Genomic DNA, 27730 nt, shown 5'->3' on the forward strand with positions numbered 1-27730 from the left:
AACATTTATCTATGCGATAAGCTGATAAACAGCATCAAGCGCATTCCGCTTTCCAAGAACATTTTCATTTGCTTCAATATTTAATAGAGTATAATTGTTTTATTTTATTGTGCGCGATGCACACTCAGTTGTAACTTGAGTTACGCGGGCGAAGCGACATACAAACATTACTCCTTGAGGTGGAACGACCGTGCTTTTGTTTCGAGATTAAACACGTTATTAGATCTCGGACATGTGAACGATTCACAATGGCTCTTTCCTCAAATTGTTGGAAATATCTCGTGTTGACGTTCAACGTTTTATTCGCGGTGAGTATTTTGCTATAGAATTTTATTCCGGCCTTTTTGTTGAATCGTTCCCGTTATGCTGAATCAGCTTTGTTGTCATAACAACGCGGACAACTCGTTGCAACAAAAACAAGTTTTAAATACATTGTTGTAGGATGAAGGGAGATTTTTATTCAATATATGGGTTTAATGTTTAAAAACAGTCACTGATTCTTTTGTAATCAACTTTTTCCCACACAATATAGTTCACGATAATACGGCTGAATTCGATTGACCTCATTTCCTCAGATTTTCCTCTCGCGAAGCGCTAGTTTCTATGTATTCTCTGTGGTTTTAAATGTATTTATGTTCTTGCTCACTTGGGCGTATAATAACAAGTTTTATGTATTTTTTTATGTACTCAACAGATGTCAGCGGTTGTACTTTTCGGTGCTAGTGGGTTTCTGTTATACCGTTTATTTGTATACCGGCATTTCATTGGTGTAAATGTAGAGTATCCAGCAATACTTCTGCTAATGATGGCCATCATTACATGTTCGATTGCCTGGATTGGGTGGAGGACAGCAAAATCTATGCACCAAATACACGTGATAATGGTAATGAATGTTTATTAGTAAATATTCACTATAGTAAATTTATTAATTAAGATATATTTTTGTAAGAATATATATATACATAAAGTAATAACTAATACAATATTAAACCCATTGATCTATCTAAGAAGGCAAACGGTACGTCAAAAATATATATTTTCATAATATTATACAAATCAGACTTGTTAATGTGTGTCTTGTAATATAGCGCCATCTAGCGTCAAATTTTAACAAAAAAAAATCTCATTTCAGGCTGGCCTATTAATTTTGCTAGTGGTGGTTATAGAATTTGTTTGTTTTGTATGGGCAATGGTGGTATGGGACAACATTGAAATTGACATTAAAACTACGATGACAGCATACTTCCTAGAAACTAGTACAAAAGAAACAAATCCGGACTCAATACGATGGGATCGACTTCACGTAAAGGTACTTTTATCTTAAATATTTAAAAAAAATGAACTCCGTTTCATTTAACCTCCTAGAATTTATATTATTCGATATATACTTGGTATAGATTTAGACTGAAATTGCAGGTAATAATTAAGGCTGATAAAGTTTAGGGAACATTTAGCTTTTTGTATAGGGAGAGTTTTTAGATTATAAGTTTTTACGATTATACATATCTTGACGGTTCTTATATAACATTATGATTAACAACAGTTGCATGGCTATTTTAATATGGCTGATTGTGCGGTATATTTATAATTAATCAATCTGAATGTACATTTCTTTGTAAATAAACTATTATTTATTTATATTTAAATATATGTACGATGCTCGCTGTATGAAACATATTTCGTAAACATGTCTACGTACGATGTCTTTTATTTATGTTTATAATATTTAAGACAACATTTCAAACTAATTATTATAAATCATTGCTCCGGCTCATTGGTCTAGTGGTTAGTACCCCTGACTGCGAATCCATGGGTCCCGGGTTCGATCCCCGGCTGAGACAAACATCGATGTGATGAGCATTTGGTGTTGTGCTTAGGTCTTGGGTGTTTAAATATGTATTTATATGTATATATATCCGTTGCCTAGTACCCATAACACAAGCTTCACCAGCTTATCATGGGACTAGGTCAATTGGTGTGAATTGTCCAATCATAAAAAAAAATTAAAAAAATATATACTAATATGGTATTGCCCTAGTAAAACCCCGTTCTAAATCCCGGGAAGTTATGGTTAGTTAGCTAGAGCAGTGTTTCTCAACGTGAAGTCCACTCCCCACAGGGGGGTAATTCGAAGATATACTCAACGTTTTTCATTAGACGTTTTGAAACTATACTTTGGTTTAAAGACTTTATTTTCTCAAAAAGACAAAAAAGATCACTTACATGAGAATAATACTCTAGATTAACATAACATTGTGGTCGTTCTTAAAATAATCACAATAAAAGATAGCCGTACATGCAATTAACTTAAAAATAAAAGTAACCAAAGTAATATGAATTAAAAGTAATTATAAGAAATGAATTTAAAAGTAATTTTGTCTAACATATTCACTTAGCTTCGATTAACGATTTGAATGAATTGATAGAAGTAATATTTTTTATATCTGTGGGTAGTTTATTATACAGATACTGTGTTTCGTTAACAATTTCCTAGTGATTTCTCCCAATCATATAAGTTTTTTAAGTGAACAATTAAATCTTTTATATTAAAAATTATGTATGTCATATAGGGCATTAAATTTTTAGAATGGCTAAGGTTGGGCTTGGCATAAAAAAGGTTGTGATATACTGGTCTAGAGAGTTAGGATAAGATCATAGTCGAGACTTAGGTTTAAACTCAAAACGTTTTTTGACATACGAGAGTCATATCCCTAAGCTACAGATACCGGCAAACATCTTGAACAAATGTCCTTGCCGCGCAGAAGCGATTTTTAGGTATCACTGGGAGGGGGGAGGGGATGCGCGGCGGCGGGAGAGTGACGTGTCGATCGCGTGATTGGTAAATCAGTTGATGTTTGTGTCCCAGATGCGCAAACTTTCCCTTGTTTAATGTTCAAGAGGTTTGCCGGACTCTGTACTCCCCCATAATGGATCTGGTATAGTACAAACAGCCGTAGTTTTTTCGGGAGGTGCTTGTCCGCTCATAGTAGTCACACAGTCGTAGTCGTTACGAAATATACTTTTCCATTTCGAATAAAATGTTAAGACATTTAGAGAAATATTTTAAAATGTAATTTGATCGTAATTAAACAAACTTACCCCATATCGTGCCTAAAATACATTAATTAAGGACAACGCGTACAATAAATAATTTCAACGTTCAAGCTGTTAATTAATTAGGCAACGCTCTGGGGAGCTATTATTCTATTGAGTACATTGAACATGTCTATTGAAACAATAGTCAATAGTATATATTTAAAAACGTTGTTGCTACAAGCAGCCTAAGTATGGATTATGAATAGTATCATAAAATAAAATAAAATATGTTTATTATGGAACATAAGATACATGTATCACTTATTCCACGTCATTAAATTTGAATTTGTAGGAATTGTAGGCATCCCTACTCATCGGCAAAGAAGACAAAGGGTGTAGGCCGAGAGAAAAAGCCGGCGTAAAAAACTCTCGGTACTGTTTGTACAAAGCGTTGTTTTACTACAGACTCATTGCCACAATTATACAAGTCTACTATTCTAGGTAATAAATACCTGATTACTATGAATCCGAGGAGATGTTTTTCATATAAAATATAGAAGTTATCGAAGGACTGCTGCTATTTCTAAATCGGCGCACATGTATTTATTATATTTACACCAGAAACTCTGCTTCATTCAGAGACTGGGTGACAATTACCACTAAAACCACCTCGAGCAGTTCCTATGATTATTGCGATACCCTAACTTTATTGTTTGTAATTATAAAATATATGTTTATATGTTACGGTATAATATAATTTATTGGCTACGAGGTATAAGAACATACATCACATATTAGGCTTCTGATGTATTGGGAAGTGTATTGTAGCCAGTTCTTCTAGTTCTAGTTTGTGTTCCCGATTACATATGGTTTAGTAGAAACTAGTATAGAGTATGTATATAAAAAGGATGGCAAAATTTACGTACTAAACACTTTTTAGTCCAGTTTCAGGTTGCAAGACACTGTGCCTTGTGCTATTTTATACTTATCAAATCAGCAACTAAAAAGCGGCAGCTTGTTTCCCGTAAGAGTAGTGTTTCCCAACCTTTTTTGTGCCATGCCTCCCCCCCCCCCTCACAACTACAAACAACATACACACAACAACATACAACTATAAATAATGGAATTGTACACTTAAGAAACTTGAATGAAAGATTTTAGAAAGAAATTACTAGGAAATTGTTGATGAAAAACAGTAAGTAAATTAATGAAAAAGTGAAACATAAAAGAAAAAAGTGAAATTAAAATTCCATATAATGATAAAAAATTTATAGCCCCCCTGTGAGACGTAAGCCCCGCGTTGGGAAACACTGTATTAGAGGGTTACACAAATAAGAACATATTAACGCTCATCTAGAAGCACGCTGGAGTGTCCCCACTTCGTTGTTGACATCTCCATTTCTTATAAAAACAGCAAAGTAGTGGAACTCCTTGCATCCTCTAGACAATTTAATATGGGTTCATTTAAGCGACGGTTAAATAGTCATCTCCTAGACAGGCGTGCCCTCCAATACTTCGTGTATGCGGTGACGTTAGTTATTTTTACTATGTATTTGCGTGTTGTCCCCACGAGATTTTGAGTGCGTGCTCCTATTTCACCATGCCTCCTGCTGATAGAGGACCAATCTTTGTTTTTAATTTATTTTATTATTATTAATTACTTAAAATGTCATGTGGAACAAGGTGTGTTATGGTTGCAGCTCGTTACAAACTATTTGTGTAGAACAAAAAACTGTGGCGGTTTATTGCCAGTTCTTCTCTTCTGTTCTACGCCCTTGATTTGAGAACTGGCAGTAAATGTAAAATTAGAAGCATTTAATATATATTTCTTTTTTGACATCAGATGGGATTGTGGACAAATCCAGTTCTGTATAACAAAAGTTTAAATGTTTAATACGATTTTCTAGTTCGAATGCTGTGGCGTCAGCGGTCCCGCAGACTACAGTTCTACGGGGCACGTGCCATTCTCCTGCTGCGGCCAGGGTCCTCTAGACTCAATACAGAAGCCATATACTGCAGACTGTACTACGGTGTACCAGCGCGGCTGTGGAAACTTGCTTCACGTGTATGCGAAGGAGCAACTGCTTTTTGTTGCCATGGTTGCGCTTATTGCGTCTGTTATTCAGGTTAGTTCTGTTTTGAAAAGATGTATAGACGACCTTCATAGGGTAGCCATTACTTGTAACTAACATCAATCGACTTAGGGACCAGCAAGGGCAATGTGTCCATGCGCGGCAGTATCACTTAACATCAGGTGACCCTTTTTTATAGAACAAGGGGCAAGTGAGCTTACGGGACGCCCAAAAAACAGCCATCGCAGCCCATGGACACCCATTTCTGTGGGTGCGTTGCTGGCCTTTGAAGGACGAGGGAGGAGGTCGTATCTCCCAGGGAAGACCTCCAACGGGAGTCGATTCCACAGTTCGCAAAAGAAAATTGTGAAGCGGATCGTTGATGGTGATGCTGATTAAATTTTGAGTTAATACGCTCTTACGATGTTGAAACGATACAGAAAACGGTTTTCTCTTTGTTATTAATTTAAAAAAAATACTTAATATGCTACTTTCGTTAATAAGAACGTACTTCTACTATACATATTACATACTTTACTTATAATACTAATAAAGAAAGCAATCAATTTACTTTTGTGTTTTAAAAATAAAACTCATTTGGTTGCCGCAACGTTTTCTTAAAAATTGATAATATTGCAATTCGCGCGGTAAGAAAATATCTCAGCTTGAAAATTTTTACTACGGAGCTGGTAGATCAAGTTAAGAGCAACATTAGGGGTTAATGCTCCTCCATATTCTACGGTTTCATTTTGGTGTTCTGCCCTGCGATTCTGTAACTCACTTTTCGAACTCACACAGCGGTTTTCTCATCGGCGGTCGCCGGTCGTGAAGCAGTCATTTTATGATTTGGCATTCTGAAAAGGGAGCTTGTAGTTTATTGTTTATCAGAATGCCAAATCATAAAATGACTGCTTCACGAGTGATTTGAGAGCGACCGCCGATGCGAAAACCGCTGTGTGAGTTCGAAAAGTGAGTTACAGAATCGCAAGGCTGAGATTAAACGGGGAAGAACTTAGATTAACGACGACCCACGCATAGGACGCCCTACACCCGTAGTGATTGAACAAATTATTTAAAAAAAAGTGCGTGCGTACAAAGTACACATGTCAGAAGTGAAACTTCTTTGCAAATTAATTATTGAGTAATTAAGCCCAAATCCCATAATTTAATTTTGCCAGTATTTCTACTTCTTAATGAATGATACTAAGGCTAATAAAAACCAGAACTAAAATTAGTTGTTGTTATGTATATAGAAATACCACCATTAATATGGTAATTATCATAATTGCTAACTTATGTCCACATTTTCTAAAATAGCCAACTGGGTCTTAGCAAAAAAGGTCTTGGTTCTGTTCCCTTATAAAAATACAAAACCAACAAAACAAATGGTAATTTAGTTACTTAATAAAATAATAATGATATTGATATGTATCGGTCTCAATAGCTGTGCCCTGCCCTGTACTTCGACAAAAACGCTGCTCATCTTCGTGATGTTCCGTAAAAATTTTACCCTCATGCGCCAAAAGTGAAACTCACTTCAAAACATTGTCTTGGTGAATTGTGGAGTTTGTTTAGGTACCCTTTGGGTATGAAAACAATTTTAGCGCACCGGGTGCCCCGAATGCTTTCTGAAGCTCTAGACTGAGAATTTCAAGAAGTTGTTTGGGTTTCATACAACAAGATTTTGACTGGATTCATAACTATGGACAAAACAACACCATTATGACCCGGAAACGAAATGTCTCCGAAACGTCCATGATTGGAAACCGACAACTCCAACTTCAAAGAAATTTACGTTGGGTGGATTTTTCTGAGACAGCCTACAGACATTATGAATCGAATATCGATCTTAATCATCTGAATCATCGAGTTACTATTACTAAGACTTTGTACGCAGGACAAATAACAAATTTACGTAAGGAAATACGCTAACCGCAAACTCGCTAAAATTGTTTTATTTCAACAAGATAACTCACACAAGTCCAGAGTTGCGATTCGAAATCTTCCATATTCACCGGAGTAATAAAATCATCTTGAAGTAGATGATACTCAGTAGCATCCGCGTTATTACTCGTTTTAAAGGATCAGGAAAAAGATTTTAGATTAGAGCGTTAGATAAAAGTTATGCTAAATGTATAAACCCGGTAGGTGACTACAAAAGCTGAAAAAAAACTTAACATTTAATAGAAAAATATTACTCATTATTACCTTTTATTGAACACTCCTAGTAATTGGATTAATCACAAAAGTATGATTCATGTATACGTATGTATATGAAAAATTATTTTGTAATAGTTCGCGCCAATAATTATATTACATTACTAATTAAATTTTATAAGGTTGCACGGCGTACATCCGCCGTGTACCCTGTCCCGTCTTGGGCACTTACGTCACCATTTTTCAATTATTTTTTTCTAATGTCAGTAATATTAAGTATTTTATTACATTGTAGTTTTTGTTATCGTCAAATAACAATGTAATCTTTCCAACATATGTAATCCTTTATGTAGCATGACCGAGTGCACCTTTATGTATGTAAGATATAATTATACCAAGATATTTCTAGATAAAAACCATTACAACTTTTATTGTATAAAAAAATATAAATATGTATTTAAAATCGGTAGGAAATTGATTCAAAAGATTTATAATTAAACTATACTTCTAAAACTTGTAAAATCTAAAGCCATGTTGATGTAAAAGTAGAAACATTGATCACAAAAAGGCAGCAATTATTTAAATATGTACCAAGTATTGCACCTTGCAGGAACATGTTATATACTTGAGGTCTCGTTACTGTAATAACATCTGTACTGCTTGGTAATAAAGTGCATTTTGTAATGTCTTTGAAATCACGGTGCATCCCCGGCTGGTTCAGTGTCCCATAGCGTGTGATGAACAAAGAAAACAAATAATATTGAGAATATAAGTGAGTCATAAAATACTTAATTCATATTATTATTGGTATCATCGCATGTTTATGGCGTGACTACAGTTTTAATTGCCCTATCGATTCACGTCATGCTACTATTTCGTTGTCTATACTGACATCAATGTTTGTAGTAATTTCTTTAACGGTCTCCCAACACACGACACGCCTTTTTACCCTTATCCCTTATGATTTGGGGAGGACGCCATCAACAGCCGTCTCTGCCATCTATTCTTAAATACGTAAACGTATTATCGCCGGAGGCTCCTGTCTCATCTTATTCTGTTTACGTACTTAACTTATTGTCAAAGGAAGGGGCGGTTCCAGGAGAGCCTCACCTTCAGGCACTTTTCATAGTTTTACACATTTATAAAGTTTTTACAGTTTCTGTAAAAGAACAATACAAATACAGTCATTATACTTTATACTTTAACTGTGATCCCCTGACGCGTTCGATTAAGTATGAAAATTTTCTCAATTTAGGAGTTGAAGACCTATTCCTGCTAGAAATCAGATCCCATTTAAATCTCTTAATTGGTATGAATATTTGTACTGGATACAAATAGATGCAAACAAATTAATTAATTAAATCAGTTTAGCTAGATTTGTAATGTAATTTTTAAGTAAATTAATTAATATTTTCATAAGCACAACACAACAGACAAAACAAATTATAAGCCCTCAATACGCTTTATTCACAAGCTAGGGGTAGGCAGAGACCACGGATCTCCACTTACAGGTCCTGACATACATTCCTTTATAATCCTAGAGTTACTAGTTAAGAGTTCTTTACGGACATACGGCTCTCTTATCTGCTACTTTTAATGGTCCAGTTATTATAATAAGAGTGAGATACAATTACAATTTGATTACTAATATTGATATATTTTACAAGCTTTACCGTAACTTTGTTTATCAAGCTCTTAATGAGGTTTAAGATTTAGTTATTATTTGGTTTTTTGTTTGGTTTTATTATGTGGTTGCTTTTTGATATTTTTCCTTGCTAGACTGCTTATGTTCTAATATAATTGATGTGTATGTATATCACCTAAGCATTCCCTTTCGTATCCTTGTCATTACTTCCTTTTTTACTAAACTTTAAAATAGTAACCAAGTGTGAAGTGGCAACGTTCGCTTAATCATCGACCTCCATTGTTTTAAAAATAAATATTTACCAGTTATCACGAGAAAGATTTTAGTGCATCCATAATTTATACGAACTATTAAGATAACGAGGTAATGTTGTTTGTGATAAAGTAGCAGTACTCGATTCTTTTAATACTATGTATTATCGCCTGATTAATATGTTTTCCATTATTTTGGAGAACAGGGAGTTTATAGCTATGTTGCGATAGTTGGACCGACCAGCGCGATCGCCTTTTTTAGGGACGTATTGAAACAGTATTCCAGCAATTCGGGAGTATAGGTATCGTAAATGGTGCGTTATAACCGGAGCCAACTCAGGAGCACAGGTATGCAGCAAAATTGGGGGAATGCCATCAGGCCCATTTAAGTAGAGAATGCTTAGATTTTTTTGGTTTCCGTTCGCTTTATTTACATAATATATATTTTTCCATGCAAATTATCAATAACGTCCCCTCGGGGGTTTTTGGGATTACAAACAAAATTATCAATCATTTAGCATTTTTTATGATATAAATTATTTTACGAGCGAGAATATAGTCTTTCTTTTAAGACGAGCAGCGCATAAAAAACCAGTAGCGATGCAACCTCTTTAGGTCTGGGCCTCAAATTTCTGTATTTATTTCATGATCATTTGTTAATCTAAAAAGCAAGTAGGTGATCTTGTACCTAACACACGCCGCGCCGTCGAGTTTTTGCATCTAAGGCAAGCCGGTTTTCTGACGTTTTCCTCCTCCGTTCGAACGTTTAATACATAGACAGACAGTCCATTGGTGCATTGGGTATCGAACCTACGACCTTAGGGATGTGAGTCGCACGCTGAAACCACTAGGCCAACACTGCGCTACGTATTACGATTAGGCGATTAAAGTGTGTCGGAAATTTTCTTCCCAGTTCTTCTCGTACATTCTACGCCCTTGATTTCAGAATTGGCAATAATCAATATCAGACGACGGAATAATAAAGACTTATTTAAAGGACGCTATTTTAATGGTCAGCTTATATTTTATTATATCAGCGACTTTAAGCATCTAATAAAACTTAACCCATAATTTCATCTGCAAAGTCGAGCAAAAAAGCGGTACTGCGGCCGTACCATCCTTTTCTCGAAATCATTTGACAGTGTTAAAGAAACGTTTTGTTGCTGCGCTGTATAATATTCTTTAAACTACTAATTAGGAATGTTTACCACATACAAGCAAACTATATTTGTCTATGTTACAAGTGAGCGTAAACTTCTTTCATCTGTCAAAATCTTGTGATACATGGCTCTGAATCTCAATCTTTCTAAAGCCCGATTTACATTATCTTAGTGTTTAGGAGAGTGCTTTAGTACAACTTGAAAGGCAAGTTCTTTAGCGTAGCGTTTACTAAAGCAAGTAGCGTTTACATGTTTCAACTAAAGTACTATCCTAAAGCACTCTCCTAAACACTAATGATAATGTAAATCGGCCTTAACGAGTTAGTTACAATACTAGTTATAAACTTGTAGTCAAAGAATGAAATCTTGACGGCCTTGAAAGTTAAACGTCAAATTAAGCAAACGCCTAGTTCCAACCGCACTTTGTAACCTTGGAATACGTTAGGCATAAAATTCGCGGTAATTTTCGCGGTTTGTTAACAAGTCGAATTCTTACGATTCTACTTCGGTGTTGCAAGGTAATAATTGATTTTTATATAATGTAACATCGAGCATAAAAATATTTCAAATTAACTTTTAGTTATTAATTAAATTAACTTTTTACACGCTTTATATTAGCTTCACCTGTATGTATGTATGTATGTATGTATGTAACCGACTCCTTCGGACTCGATTTTGACCCACTTTTAACGGACAGATTTAATTCAAACTTTGCGCACCTGTTAAAGATCGATGACAATGCAATAATCCGAAAAAAAATGAAACAAATTTAACTAAAAAATTAAAAATAAATAATAGTTTAGGCGCTCTGTGCCATATTTTTCGTCTATCGAGCAACCCACGCTTTTTCACAATAATACCAGTATTTTTTGTTCATTACAATTTTCAGCCTAAATTAGGAATTATTTTTCACTTTTTAGTTTGATGTGCTTTAAAAGCGTGTTATTTAGTTTTTTTAAACTATTATTTATTTTTTATTTTTTTATTATTATAATTGCTGAAAGGAAATAAATCATAGACAACGCAAAAATATTTTACCCAGATGATATATTCTATGTTTAATATGACAGAAAAAAAACTCTAAGTATATCATTCTTGAATTTTATATTAACATTCCTATTCCACTAATAATTTAACTCAGATATAGGTCCAATTATTCATGATGTGTACGTATTTCCCAATATTACATGAGGAAAGGCTAAAACAATGACATAATATGCACAGTGGGCTGTGACCTCACTCTACCATACATGCGCTGGCCTCAAGCATCTTGTCTTGCGATAATTATTGACTCAAGGTCCATACCTACTGTAAGATACTTTTTCCTCATTTTAAATAAAATTTCTGAACTGATTTAAAGCGAAATATTTCCGAACCAATTCGACTTCAAGAAAAGAGCGTACCAATTTTTGAAAGGCGGTCTACACACTTGTGAGCCTTCTGGCAATGTGAGTGTCCATGGGCGGTTATCACTTATCATCAGGCGAGCCTCCTGTCTGTTTGCCTCATGTTATATAAAAAAAAAATATTACTTCGACGTTTGGAGCCTTCAACGGTCATCAGCACATCCTTTAAAGTTTTATTTAAATATACGCACAAGCACCAGCTGTGCCGGCACTCTGGAACTTTCAATAGCGATAGCGACCTCGATGGCACGGTGCATTCCCTATAGTTATTGATAGCTAGAATGTAACCAACGTAGTCTTTCGAAAAAAATTTAATATCTTAATTCTACTGTTATCTAGCCTATTTAAGCATTTTCTTATAATATTACTATATAGAAGAGAAAGCAGGAGTCTCTTCTGTTAAGTGGTACGGCGTCAATGGACACACACACTGCCAGAAGGCGCGCAAGTGCATTGCCGGCCTTGTAGGAATTGGTACGCTCTTATTTTAGCTAATATGTAAATAGTTTATTTATTTATTCCATATCAGTATAGTCATCGGCTGCCTTAGGGGGTGGCAAACAGGGCAATCGCCGGAACCTCGCTCTTGCCTTACCCAAAATCCCAAATTTAAAAAAATATCTCTTTTATTAACTATTTCTTTTAAATTTAAACTTTTGATTTTGATCCTTAATAACTTGATAAGGCTATAATATGACGGTAAATTAAAATAAACTTAGGTAACTAATTCATTCACTCAAAACATACTTGAAAAATTTATTATGTAGTACTTGAATATCGCATCTCAAAACACGTGAAGATCGGTTTTCTAATCGCGTAGACCGTACATATCTTTCAATTTTAATGAATACTAGCTGGCATGGCGAACATCGTACCGCCTTACAGTCGATTCTTTATTTTTTTTAAATACTTATTCTGCTATTCGGGACACTGGTCTAGCTAGATTATTACGAATATTTTGCATGGGAATATAGAAAAGTGTTGTTTTTAGACATTTTCACTCAATTTTTTTTAATTTTTCTCCCGTAAGAACCATCCTCGTACTTCAAGGAATATTATAAAAAAAGAATCAGACAAATCGGTCAAGCCGTTTTCATGTTATGTCGTGACAACGGAAAACGGGTTTCATTTTTATATATATAGACTAGCTGATCCGGCAAACGTCGTTTCGCCATGTATATCATTTATAATAAAAAAAATAGGGGTTGATCGTAGAGGGGTGAAAGTTAGGGGTTGTATGTATTTTTTAATGCTGTATCATAAAAAAATAGAAATTAAAAATTTTGTCTAAAAAATAAAAATAAAAATTTAGGGGTGGACTACCCTTAACATCTGGCGGGCTGATTTGTGAATCTAAACCATTCCCAGATCCCCTTGAAGACACACAAAAAATTTCATCAAAATTGGTCCAGTCGTTTAGGAGGAGTTCAGTCACATACACACGCACACAAGAAATATATATGTTACAGTTAAAACCGGTTTTTAGATAGAACGCGTTATTCCTAGTTAGAACGCGTTTTTACTAAACGCCTTTGTTAAAACTAGAATTAACTAATGCTCACAAATGAATATCAGTTAAAACTAGTTATTATTAGACAAAACGCGTTTTTTCGAAGTTAGTCAGTTAAAACTGTTCAGACCAAGGCTACTTTATTCTGCGTATGTAAGAAAGGATGTATGTCAAAAAGGTGTCTCTGCAAGAAAAATGGCTACCTTTGTAATTCAAAATGCCACGATAGTTTGTCTTGCAATAACAAGTAGATCGTCATCTTTTTTAATTTTAAGGTTGTTTGATTATTTTTTTATTGTATGTTTACCAATACCCTTAAAAATATTATTATAATGTTCCTTTTTTAAATTTTATGGTTGTATTCTGTTGATTTGTTTGATTATTTTATTTACTTTTAATTAATGTTGTCACCTTGGCAACTACTTTATGCTGATGTTCCCTAAAATGTTCCTTTAGTGTAAGTTTTTTTTACTAGGTACGGTACTATGTTTCTATACCCTAGATATTATAGAATATTTTTAAAACTTTATCTTGTTTTCAATCCCAAAATTCAAATTAGTTTCTCTAGTGCTAGTTGTAACTAAAGCTCGGAGTGACAACTAGTTTTATCAGAAAATGAATTATATCAGTGGTAAATTCTAGTTTTCACTTGTTATTTCTAGTTTTGACAAAGGCATTTAGTAAAAACTATTTTTAACTAGGGAAAACGAGTTTTAACTAAAAACTAGTGTTAACTGTAACATATATATTAAGATTACGTCCTAAGACTTGCCGCCCAGAGCCCAATGGGTCAGACAGCCTCTGGTTATAGTCTAACATACATTACTAAAGTTTTTTTTGCTTAATATTAGTAATTTAAGAATAGCATCTACTACTAGTTTTTTCAAAATTATCCATTCATTCTATATTGCATAAATTGCATTCGAAAGGACTATTCAATACAAAACAGGTTTTCAATTCGAAGCAATAGTTCTTATGATTAACAAACTTTTAACGTCATAGTATGAATAAAGAAGGAAAGACGTACGATAATGATATATGTCCTTATTAATGAGGCATAGGAAAGTCCAGTTTCTCTTGATCTTGTCATTCTTCTCTGTGTACGGGGAATTACTGTTTCGCATATTGTTACTCTTAAATAAACGATTTGTTTTCAATCAAATGCAATTTTAAAGTAAAATTAAATATAAATTCTCTTATTAAGCAATACGTTAACGTAACGTACCTAAGCTAAGATACGTACGTTACCTGCGTTGCTTAAAGGATGATTCACGGTACACCGTGTCGCGACCGGGCCGGGCCTCGGCCGGGACACGTCCACCGTGCGCCGGCCGGGACAGTGGTTCATGTTACACCGGGCTGTTTGGGTGTACGCACGTACGTGTTTGGACGACTATATCTGTTTTTGTCAAAAAAATTGTTAACCTTACTAAGATTTGACGTTGACTGCTCTGCGGGTGCCCGGGCGCCTACGTTCATGTTACGACGTGCCGGGGCCGGACCGTGCCGGAGCCGGGAAACAATACCCACCGACAATACAACGCCGTGCCCCGGCCGAGTCCGGGTGGCGCACGGCCGAGCAACGGTCAGGCATGAATTACTTCATACAAAAGTATATCATTAATGTTAGACCGTGCCCCGGCCGGGGCACGGCCCGGTCGAGACACGGTGTAGCGTGAATCATCCTTTAATAATGTAGTATTTAGATATTATAGTTGTAAATAATGTTTACTAAACATAATATATTCCATTTCTTGTAAACCCATTATTTTTAAAGTTAAAATATGAATAGCTAAGATTATTTATATCAAATGTGATCAATGCATAATATTAAAATAAGATAGGTAATATACACAATTGCAATCTTTAATATTGGTGATATATAAATAAACTAACAAAAAATAAACAAGCAAGTAAAGTACACATGTCAGAAGTGAAACTTCTTTGACAAACAAATTTTTAAGTCTTGTTCATATTTATACAAATCTAAAACTTTAGATTTCATAGAAGGAGGGAAAAAGCAAGATATATTAGGAATTTCACTGTCATTAAAAATATTAAGTGTCGAAAATTAATACAAATATTTTTTTATTTTACAATTCGTCATTTATAAAAATCGTAGCGATATATTGTTTGTTGATTTGATTCAGACGGACCAATGATATAGATTTATTCTTAAGCTATTAAATTTAGTTAATTAATCTGATATCAGTACTAACATGCGGAAAACAAATTTTACATATTTTTCCCCAATTTAATTAATTTAATTAATTAATTCGGTAGCAACTATTTGATAAGCGATTCATGTTGTCAATTAACGTTATTTAGATTTATATTATTGCATGTAAATTGAGGAAAACTGATAATGGAAAATAAAAAATAATCAAATGTTTTATAACTTTACTAGCGGACCCCACAGACGTTGTCCTGCATGATATTTCAAGCGAATAGGATATTAAACAAAGTATGAAAGTACTGACTGTAGCGCCATCTGCCGGGCTGATTTGTGAATCTAAACCATCCAGGGCACCACCCAAACGCATACAAAAAAAACATTCAAATCGGTCCAGCCGTTTCAAAAGAGTTCAGTGTCATACACACGTACAGTAAAATTATATAAATACATATGTAAGCTATCCTGTCTTTTAAGTTAGATCAAACTGCACACGGTGTTGATTGAAATCGGTTAAGTAGTTTAGGAGTCCATAGCGGCCAAACAACGTGACGCGTAATTTATATATATTAAGATTAACAATTAAAATTTAGTAAACCGTTGGCTTCGAATAGACCACTTAAAACAATTGAATCAGTAGTATTTTCAATGACACAATGCAAAAAGGGCCTAGAAGCGTCGAACATCACCGTCCTATTAGCCGTCATCGTGTCTCTACGTAAAACCAACTTCATTTACCTTCATAGACACATGTTGTAGGATAGCCGGAACAAACAAATTATTCCAAGGAACTCTGAAAACTTCTTCTCAAACAAATCAAATACTCCCATTTTGTTAAGCGGTACGTTTAGGGCGTAATTATGTTTATTTCGAAAAATAAGTAGAAAAAGAGCAGTGTCGGTTTAGTTGCTTCAGCGAGCGACTCCCATCCCTGAGGTCGTAAGTTTTATCCCCGGCTGTGCATAAATTGTCTTTCTTTATATGTGCGCATTTAACATTCGCTTGAACGGTGAAGGAAAACATCGTGAGGAAACCGGCTTGCCTTAGACCCAAAAAGTCGACGGCGTGTGTCAGGCACAAGACGCTGATTGACGCTATTAGAGAAATATATTATTATATTGAGAAAAAAATATCATGGAACTGATACAGGCATCTGAGACCCAGACCTAAATAATTTGTCGTTTCATTTCTGATTTTAGATAGGTAGCGAGTTTTAAGTATAATCGACAACTTTAGTGAGATATTTTATATACAACGGATTTTGAATGTATGGCGACCGTATCTTCATTGGTGTGACCACAAGTTTTGGTCAAATGGCCTTGCTCTGAATATAAACATACGCCGTGATGTTATGCGATGTGGAGTTCAAGAGCCACTTCGAGTCACACCATATTAAAATTGTTTACTCTACGGACTTCCCAGACTGATTGATATTTATAATAACGCTATATGAGGAGTGTCATTTCAAAAGGACTTATTTCCACTTTTGAAAATAAATTAGCTAATGATGGGAATCGATTTTTAGCATACGATTACACCACTATACCCAATTGTGTATTACAAAAACGCTTAATTCGTCTCTAAATTTGACTTTCAATTCACGTATCTAAAACAATTTCGCTTATTTCCACGTCATTTGCTAACAGTATTCAAGACACAAATATTCTTTTACAAACCGACTTATTTCCAATACATAATTCGAGTCTAGTCGCTGGTCTATAGCAAACAGATTTATTTCCATTCCACACATTTCATAGATTAAGAAAAACTGTATTTTCCAGTCCGTGGGCACAGTTTTCTGCCTGCGGACAGGGTCTTTGGGAGACTTGAAAAACAGTTAAGAAAAGTTCCTGTTATCACATCCCATGAAGGTTATTATGAAATATATAAAAACCATGGTGATCTTAGACTTCTAAACAGAGATTAGAAAATTTTCAATGTCAAAGAACTGGATAAGCATTTGAAAAAGATTGAACGAATACAAAGTTTAAAAAGAATTTTCATTAAAAAAATATGTGGAAGAAACCAAAGGCTGTGCTGTATTGGGTTTTGAGAACTACAGATTTGGAGAAGAAAAACAAACTCTTTTGAAAAAGGGGAAGAGAATTCCTACAGAGCTCTCTGTGATGGAAGCGAATACAAAACCTTTAAATGCTAATAAAAAAATGATGTTATTGCATTACTAGTAAAGCAATTTGGAGAAACATGGGAGGAAATAGATGAGTTAAAGTGGTTCAACAATATATTGCATAATGACAGGGTAGTTGCCCGAGAAGATAATGTGACGACACATTGCGAGCAGGAAGATTGTAATTGTTTAGATCCAGATGTAGGTGAAGTACGTATTTAATAGGTTATATGTTGTGAGTCAATAAAAAATTCCTTATTCTTAACAATTAATTTGTTTTTATTTCCATTAAAATTTATATCACATATTATTATGTCTGTTTCTCAGAGCCAAAACAAAAAGGCTTTATTCCTTAGAGTACCTAACAAAGTGACTTATTTCCATTAGGGTACCTAACAAAGTGACTTATTTCCATTAGGGTACCTAACAAAGAGGCTTATTTCCTGTAGTCCTGAACAAAGTGACTTATATCCAAATTTTAGAGTAAGGTTTTACTATTATACATATTTTTTAGAATTAATGTGCTAGTGTCAGAATTACTTAAATACGATCTTCTTTCATGGTGACTTGAAAAAAAAATGTATAAAACACAAATTAATAACGTAGAAGTTTTTGGCATTTATTGAAAAATCTGATAAGGTGGAAATAAGTCCTTTTGAAATGACACTCCTCATATACACACTACGACAAAACTCGCAGGTTGCCAGCTAAAAATAATACGCTCTTGAAGGATTCTCAGTTTGGTAAAAGCGTCTACACACGGCCCGAAGATCAGGGGCAATATCGGGGCAGGTGGGGAGCACCCTAGATCGCATTGTGTGTAAGCAAATCGTACCCTTATTTGAGTAAACTACTGCCGATTCGAGGCGATTTCTTCCTCACCACCATTATCCCGATATCGCCACTCATATTAGGGCCGTGTGTAGACGCTTTAATAACTTGGCTAGCAACTGAGTTTACAAAGTCAAGGTTACAAAATACGTTAAAATTAGAATCACGTGATCGCTTATGAGTAACAGCTTATGTTATAAAACTAAGAAGGCTTTTAAGAGAGTGTTGCGCGGATAATAGCAAGAAAAAATATTTACTTTTTTATGATACAGCATACAAAAATCCATCTAACTTTTATACTGAGGTTTATATAGAGAAAAATTCACAGAAAAACCTAAAAAGTTTTCCTTCCGGAAAACCGAACAGTCTCTGGGGAAGCATAGCAAAATGTTCCATGTTGGTATGTACTAAAAAGGTACGCTAAGCAAAATCACATTAAGGAGAAACGAAGTTCGCGGGGCAGCTAGTGATATTATAAAAATTAATATGATAGTCATGCCTATTTATATATTGCTGATTGTGCGGATTTTTTTATAATTAATTAATGTGCGTAAATCTTTTGGTTATTATTAACTCATAGTACTTTAATAGCACTTGTATTAAAGTATTTTAATACGTTTAATTATTTTTTACTATACAAATAAGTATTATCTTTATATATAGTGGATTTCTTGTATGACGGATGATGAAGGAATCACTCTATTATCGTCGTTATATCCGGAACTCGTTACAGGAAATGGTTGAGATAAAGATATATACATGTGTGCATACGTAGTTATTCACTGGTACATTTAAAAAATAACTCAGAATATCCCTTTGAAACTGAACCATAAATTGAACGTAAACGTACCTACTTAGCTGATATCTATAAACAAAATGTAAAGGTCCCACAGTTGCTGACCTGTGTTAATGTAAACAAAAGATAAGAAATGTTTATGAAATAAATAAATCTTGGTGTCTTTGGCGGTTGACTCTGGTCGCAATATTTGCATGGGATTTCTAGGAATTTGTTACAAACGATTCATTAAAAATAGTCGGCGCAGGAACAACCAAAGACACTTTAGCTACAGATACCGGCAAACTTTTTGAGCATTAAACAAGGGAGTGGGGGAAAGTTTGCGCACGATGCATACACAAACGTCAACTGATTTACCAATCACGCCGCGCCGCCCCCCCTTCCAATGATACCAAAAATCGCTTCTGCGCAGTCAAGGACATTTGTTCAAGATGTTTGCCGGTATCTGTACATGAATTTTGTGATAAAGTATGCTTTAAATTTAAGAGACTTCTTTATAGCTAACATATTAGAACTTTAAATGGCAATTCTGACGCATAACGTCTTGTGCAGTAAACGCCGATTTTTAATGTTTTAATGACAATTAAATTCCTAACATATTTTCCTTTTTCCCTCCCTCTATGTCTCGAAAATAAGATTTGTATAAATATGAACGAGACTTAAAAATTGGTTTGACAAAGAAGTTTTTCACTTCTGACATGTGTACTTTGTACGCACGCACTTTTTTTTTTAAATTACTTATTATACAATTATTGCATACATTTCTCTATGTCACATACCATATACGTATATTAAAACAATAATCATATGATATGAGGATGTGCTTCAACGATCATTAGGTATTTGCTACATGCACCTGCGTGGGAGCAAATTAACCTCCGTGATTACACTAGCCATCTCTCTCACAAATTGTACATTAGGGTGAGACGGCTAGATATCAGTTGTTTAAATTGGAGATCTCCACAGGGGAAACGAGGTCGAGCCGATCCTACGATGTGGTTATGTAATATGACTGTGTATATTTTATAAATGTTAGAATATGGGCATAAACCATAGACCTGTCTATAGTTTATGCCCTTCTTTCTTGCAACACATTTGAGTTTCGTTCATCATATGCATTCTATAATTTTGATAGATTTTTTTCCTTTTGTAAATGTTTGAACATTTTTGTATATATTAAGTACTAGCGACCCGCCCCGGCTTCGCATGGATGCAATGCTGATACTAAATTCAAAGAGCTATAGAATATAGGGAGAACCGCGGCCTCCGACGCGCTGCGTTCCGCAATTTTTAAATCTGTAATATCTTCGAAAATATTCATTTAAATCATATGCTATAAAGGGCCATATAGATCTATATTAAATCAACAATGTATTTAAGGTATTTAGTTGAATAAGGATTAATGCTGTTTTGGTTAAAATCGCTTCGAAAATTTGCCATTATTTATCGTAAAAAGTAAATGACAAAAAAATTTTATTGTGGGATATCCATGAGAGATAGACATATACCATCGCGGCGTTTTCTGTAGACCTTTTCAATATGTACAATACTTAGTACATTATTTTGATAAATCTCGTAGGGTTCGCAATGTAAGCGGAAAAAATTTAATTATTTACGATTTACGACATCAGATTAGAAACCTCAAAAATAACAATATTTCTCCATCCATATTTAATGGATGTTATTATACATATAAACCTTCCTCTTCATTCACTCTATCTATTTAAAAAAACCGCATCAAAATCCGTTGCGTATTGCGATTTAAGCATACATAGGGACAGAGAAAGCGACTTTGTTTTATACTATGTAGTGATTCCATTTTTGGCTAGTATAATTGTTTTTGTTGTATATAATTTATGTTAGCCGTACAATTATAGGGCAGATATGAAAAGCATTACTAAAACATTAGCTAAAATAAATGCCAAACTAGTTCTATATAAAATCACTCTAGATTTTCTCGGTAAGTTTCTCTTTCGGTAAAGAGTACTGGTTTATGCTATTATAGAACTTGTAGTACTGGACCTCATCCGGACCCCATAGCGTGAAATAAAAATATTTCGTGAAAGTTTGAATGGACATTTGCTACTAACACAGCAATAGCTTTGGACATCTAACCGTGTTCCCGATTAGATTTTTAATGAATGCAAGGGTTATTGATGGAGTGGAGAACTTTAGAACCAGCTTTATAAACCGGGTGAATTGGCCGATGTGAAAGGCCCTTGCTATGCCAAGGTCCATTCCACATCATTTGTGGCCGTAGAGGACGGTGATACTAACGGCTGATCGCGTGGCTGGATGCGGACAAGGCTACGCTGTTACCGTGTCCTGCCCCGGGCGATTGCTGGTGGCGCCGTGGGGTTTTAGTGGGTATGCACTGTTGTGCGAGTCCCACATAACCCTTCCCCACCAAGGTCAACCGTGCCGCGGGAGGGTATGCGTAAAGCATTTCCCCACGAAAAGAAAAAAAAAATGGAGTGGAGAACTCTCTATACAATTATTATTATTACAATCTCAATACAAAGATGTTTTCAGATTGGTAAAGGTTGGCAGAAATTCTCCAATTAATACGTTATGTCAATTAATGTTTGGATTAGCCTTACATATTATTATTATTATTTTTTCTTTAGATATTACTTTATTTAATTCTAGTTATAGTTACATATTTGTGAGTTTTTTTTGTTAATTAATTATGCACTTCTTTTACTTAACCCGCTGTAGGTGTTTCTTTTTTTATTGTTCCATATTAGGGTTGCCTGGAAGAAATCGCTTGTTAGCGATAAGGCCGCCCGTTGCCTAATAACTCATGTAACCTGCTTTTTTTTTTGTTTTTTTTATTTGTATGATTTTTTAAGAGAGCGTTGCAGAGTTCCAAGACTGATCAGTCATGGGTATCTCTGTAAATTGCGTTGTAGGTTTTTTCAGCTTTCTTCGCCTTCGCAATGATGGTTCGTTGCCATATTTCCAGTCTCTCCCTCCGAAGTGTATGTCTCTTCTGTTTTATACTTTTTTTAAAGCGGCAGAAGGCTTCTTTGATGTTAGGTGATGCCGCCGCCAATGGACACTCAATGCCAGAGGTCTTACGAGTGCGTTCCCTTTTTTGAATTGGTACGCTCTTTTCATAAAGTCCCCTTAAACCCAAAGTCGAATTGGTTGGGAAATACTTGTGTGCAGTTGGTTACCCATAGTGATGGTACACGGCAGAAACTGCTTTAAGAAACGTATAGTGGTGGAACTGCGGAAGTCGAGGTGACACGGGTGGAATTTCGAATTCTGCCTCGAGGTTGATGATGAAACTCAGCTGCCGGTATTAATCCGAACAACTCCTCTGAACACTCTCCGTGGTATAATGCGTAATCTATATATATAAAAATGAAACCCGTTTTCCGTTGTCACGACATCACATGAAAACGGCTCGACCGATTTGTCTGATTTTTTTTTTGTTATGTTTGTAATTGTCAGGAGAAGGTTCTTATAAAAGAAAAAAGAAAAAAATTGCGCGGAAAATTAGAAAATTCAAGAATACTTAACCACCATACAATTCGAACTTTTTGGTGTAACCTTATGGCGTTTGACATAATACAACATTGACAGAATGCGTGCTGCAAATATCGTCAGAGGATGTAAGAAAAATGAATATCGTTCAAAATAAATGCTTCGATCGGAGTTATTATATTGATAATATAATAATATGCGAGCCAGAAAAACAAACAAAGAATGTTGTATAACATAAAGCATTAGAATAATAAACACTTTGTTTCTGAAATATTTTTTAATTCATTATACCAATTTGAAATCAATATTCATAGTTAAGACAGGACAACGTCTGTCGGGTCCGCTAGTAATAATAAAAATATAATATCAATTGACATGTCATTGCATACCTCCCCTTCATAATTCGAGTTCACAATTCAAGAACATATATAAATAACACATTTATACCCATTCTTTACCTCTTATTCTATTGTCTTTGATTTATAAATAAATAAGGTTACGTAACCTTTCCACAGATTAACAGTTCGTAACGTAAACAAACTTATTAAAGCAATGATTCATTTGAATAAAATCTCTTTGAATACCATTCTTTTAATTATGTTACGCATTAGTTTATGTTGTATTTAACGATTGCATAATGGTCATATGAAATAAATTGCTTCCTTAATTATGAAAATATGCCTAAATTAGTTAACAATGATTATGTATATTTATTTATAAAAGCTTGGCAAGGCTCGGCAGTCGGCACACCGATATATTGGTACAAGAACAATAAATACAATGTTTAATGTGACAAGCACTTATAGGCAAACATAAACACACACGAGGTACCGGGTTCGATTCCCGGTTCGAGGGCAAGTTTTAATTTAATTTAAAATTTGTTCTCGGCCTTTGGGAGGGTTGTGTGGTACCGGGCGAGTGCCTAAACCGTACATGGAGGACATGGTCGAATTTCTAAGGCAAAAGCACGAATTATAAAAAATCTTATACTTGACGCTGGCTAATGCACAAACCGTGCTAGAGCCATAAAAAAAAATACAATTTTTAATGTGACAAGCACTTATAGGCAAACATAAACACACACGCAGAGATGCTAAAAAGAAATAAAACCATAAAAACTAAAGGGAATGCTTAGGTGGTTTGGACATGTAGAACGTATGAATATGAACCGGCTTAAAAGTAGGATATCTGGACCAAACCCATGACGTACTAGAGAAGAGACAAATTTAAAGTACTCATAATCGAGCATGCATGGAGAATGCCATGACGGTGGATGAAGCGAGAGAGGTATGTCAGGACAATAGCAATAGGAGGTAAATGGAGGCCTACCTCTTTGGGAAAATAGCGTGAATATATTTAAATCTTGTATTATACATAAAAATAAATAAAATAATAAATCTTTATTTATCACAAAAGGGTTGTGACAGAATTCATATATCGCTAGTCCCTGTGTGTAACTACTTGTAGGTAACTAGAAAACAATTATTACTTGGTACATGTTTAAAACAGTTAAAAAAAAATTGTTAAAACTTTTAAAAAAAACTGAACAAAAAATACTGGTATTATTGTGAAAAAACGTGGGTTGCTCGATAGACGAAAAATATGGCACAGAGCGCCCCACGCTTTTTCACTATAATACCAGTATTTTTTGTTCATTACCATTTTCAGCCTAAATTAGGAATTATTTTTCACTTTTTAGTTTGATGTGCTTTAAAAGCGTGTTTTTTAGTTTATTTTAACTATTATTTGTTTTTTAGTTAATTTTTTTTCATTTTTTTTTTTGGATTATTGCATTGTCATCAATCTTTGACAAGTGCGCAGTTTGAATTAAATCTGTCCGTTAAAAGTGGGTCAAAATCGAGTCCGAAAGAGTCGGTTACATACATACATACATACATACAGGTGAAGCTAATATAAAGCGTGTAAAAAGATAATAATAAATGTAGTGTTACAAATTAAGCGAATGAGTGAGTGTGTGAATGGGTATGCGCATGTATTTGAGAGTGTAGCTGAAAGTTGTTATGACCGTGCACGGTGTGTTAGTTTTTGAAACCTCAAAGTCATTCCAAGATATGTAGTAATGCCTCTGTAGTAGTCTAGTCGACAAGTTGAAAATGGTACAAAATAGAGATACTGCTCTTAAAATTATGTGCGATAGCTCATTGGATCCGGAATGACTTCTAGAAAAATGTGCCAAAAGATTCGAAATCCAATTTGGCTAGTGTAATTTCTATGTGACTTGCGAGTTACTACATATATATATTGTTTTTGGAATAAATAGAAGATTTATGTATGAAGTTTTAATAAAACAACGCTATTATTGTTGCAGTTCATGTTTACTAAAGACTCCAACTATGCTTCTAAAAAGCATGTTGTCGTGAACTCTTGGTACGAAGTACAGAGATGTATGACTAATAAGTCATAATTATTAGAACAATAGCCTCTTAGATTCATTACATTGTACCCAAGTTAAGAACAATCATCCTAATAGAGATTATTGTATACTAGCACACAGCAATCATTGTAAATTTATCGTTGTTTATAGTTTTTAAAGTATTTAGCTTCAACCGTATCAAGTTACTGTCTACATTAATCACCAATATATTCAGAGGCGTAACAATAGGGTGCAGGTCTGGCAAAATGCCACGGCCCCCGACCCAACAGGGCCCCAAGAGATATTATGTTCTATGGATGAATGTGAAGTCTCCAATACGCATTGGGCTAGCGGGACTACAGACGATTCCCTCCTCCAAGAGAGGAGGCCAATGGCCATGTGGGACATATACAACGTGTAATTGAGTACGCTGAAACTCTCAAAGTTATTAAAATTAAACTTAGTACAACGTGACGATTTTTATTGATAGGGCCCCATCACAAGAATTTGCAACGGGCCCCAGATGGTATAGTTACGCCACTGAATATATTGAAAGGGGGAACGCTGCCAGTATCTTCGGAACTTTGCCTATTGGGACTCCTTATACTTATACTATATATTTATTATTATATTTTTAGGTTAGTTATTGTTTTTTTGGTTATAAATTAATTGTTTTTGTACTATATATATATATAACTGAAATATGTAGTTGTAAGTAATAAAGAACACAAATTGTGTATATTAAACGTATACAATTGTATATATTAGTGCTATATCGAAAGAGTAGCTGGAAAAAATAGCATGGGGGGGCAAGGAGAGGGATTTGAAATGACCAACTATTTTGTGTCAACATCTCCCGGCCTATGTATATAAGGGAACAAACATTGGTACATGGTACCTACATATCTTTTGAGTAGCCTAGCGTAGCACTTCTCCAATTTATTAATGTATTAGAGGTGATTGTTTGATCATTGTATTTATCAATAAACGCTTTTGTTTCAGAGTACCGGAATTTTCTGCACGTTCTTCCTGGCTCATGCCATCAAGGAGAAATGGCGTGCGTCCATACGAACCTCTACTATCGCCCGAGAGTCCACTTTTGCTGCACCAGATGACTCCCTATTAGCATCTCCCACCGCGCCTGCGCAGACCTTGCCAAAGTATTAACACGTGTATTCTATAATCTATGAAACGCGCATTGTGAGAGCTGAATGTGAATGGACCAAAAATCCCAAACGAGTCTGAAAATTAACCATATCTTTGTTCAAATGTTGGATCATAGAGTAATCACATATTGTTCTGCTTTAGTCAGACGCAATAATCATATTTTCTACCTTCGAGCAGTAGTGTGCCAGTACATCATCATCAAAATTAAGTCTACTTTCAAGAGAACTCCGGCACATTTAACAGTGCTCAAGTCAATAGTGTACAAATGGATATTGGCATGAGTTTTATTTTACCACGTCACATTGGATGCGCAGACGTTTTCTAGGTCTTTCTCGAACTTTCTCCAGCCACGGAAGATACGTGCCGTTTTAAACGTTAGCCCCGTCGAAGTATGCTGAATGTTACATACTTCCAGACTAGTTCCTAATTAAACACATGGATTTATAAAAGCTATACGTAAGTAGAATTCTCTAAGGCCAAATTTTTTTATTACCGTCCACGGTGAAGCTTTTGAATATTTTTAACGAACTTTACGATACTTACCCACTTATATTTTATATAGTAAGTATTTTAGATACGTAATTTACGTAATTTTAAGTTAAATTAAGTTTTTATACTGTTTAGTGGTATCATTGTGGTTGTGTGCTTTGAATTTGTATGTTAAATATAATAAAATTTATAAACTGGTTGGTGCCTTATTAATAACTAGCCCGATTATTATTGAACTAACTAGGTTTAGGTAATAAACTACCACTGATATCCAAGCCAAAAGCCTATGGTTAAAGTCGATATGTTGTGTATGTCGCATCCAACTAGCTTAATAAGCCGTTCATGTAACAGCTTAGGGAGCGTTCAAGTATATCGTCACACAATTTTTGGAGATCATTGACCCCCCCCCCCATGTAACGCGGCGTAACGTTTTTCTGTACCCAAGTATAGTAAAACGTTTCGTGACCACCTAGTGACTCTTTATACCTAAAAGTTACTATTAGATGCTAAACTAAACGCCGTTTAATATTCAGCCGTTTTTAACAACATTTAATAAACTGGCTGGCTAATGCTTTGGCCATTCGTACGATAGAGTGACCATGTCGCAGAAATAAATAATTTAATAAAATTTTATATTTAGTATATTAATCAAATATTAATAATTATTATTTATTATATTATTCATTAAATTTAATAACTACGTATGTTTCATAACCTTTTAACTAAGTAACAATAGGTCATTGTGAAAAAGCATTGCTAAATTTCTTTGAAAAAATAATTAAAACTCCTTTATTTGTTTAAAAGGTATTACAAAGGTCATTATGGTCCTTCAAAATTATTGGCATAGCTGCTTACGTCACGCATATTCTATTTCTTTTTACTTGTAGATTGTCTTGCTGGTTGACAATCTGCTGGCTGGTTTAAAAAAAATTCGTTAGTGGGCAACTTCATACTGATAATTTTGTGTCACGGTGCGCGCGCATCGTAAGATTTCACTCTCATCAAATTTTCATAACGCGCCTAAAGAAGTATAACTTCAAAAA

General features: G+C 34.7%; 1 protein-coding gene across 1 annotated transcript; it reads left to right on the forward strand.

The window, feature by feature from the left end:
• Positions 1–26884, forward strand: LOC125049908 (23 kDa integral membrane protein-like). The gene is made up of 5 exons (XM_047649434.1): positions 1–308; positions 695–883; positions 1133–1309; positions 4944–5162; positions 26034–26884. The coding sequence occupies exons 1-5, from the start codon at positions 249–251 to the stop codon at positions 26196–26198; spliced, it is 810 nt and encodes a 269-aa protein (XP_047505390.1). The 5' UTR covers positions 1–248; the 3' UTR covers positions 26199–26884.
• Positions 26885–27730: the final 846 nt, after the last annotated feature.

The sequence above is a fragment of the Pieris napi genome, chromosome 5 (assembly GCF_905475465.1).
Source record: "Pieris napi chromosome 5, ilPieNapi1.2, whole genome shotgun sequence".
Lineage (NCBI taxonomy): Eukaryota > Metazoa > Arthropoda > Insecta > Lepidoptera > Pieridae > Pieris > Pieris napi.

Bases quoted from the DNA above. Each gene is read 5' to 3' on its own strand.
- LOC125049908 (XM_047649434.1), top strand. From the start codon at position 249: ATGGCTCTTTCCTCAAATTGTTGGAAATATCTCGTGTTGACGTTCAAC. The intron at 884-1,132 runs GTAATGAATGTT...ATCTCATTTCAG, and splicing joins ACCAAATACACGTGATAATG to GCTGGCCTATTAATTTTGCT. The intron at 1,310-4,943 runs GTACTTTTATCT...ACGATTTTCTAG, and splicing joins GGGATCGACTTCACGTAAAG to TTCGAATGCTGTGGCGTCAG.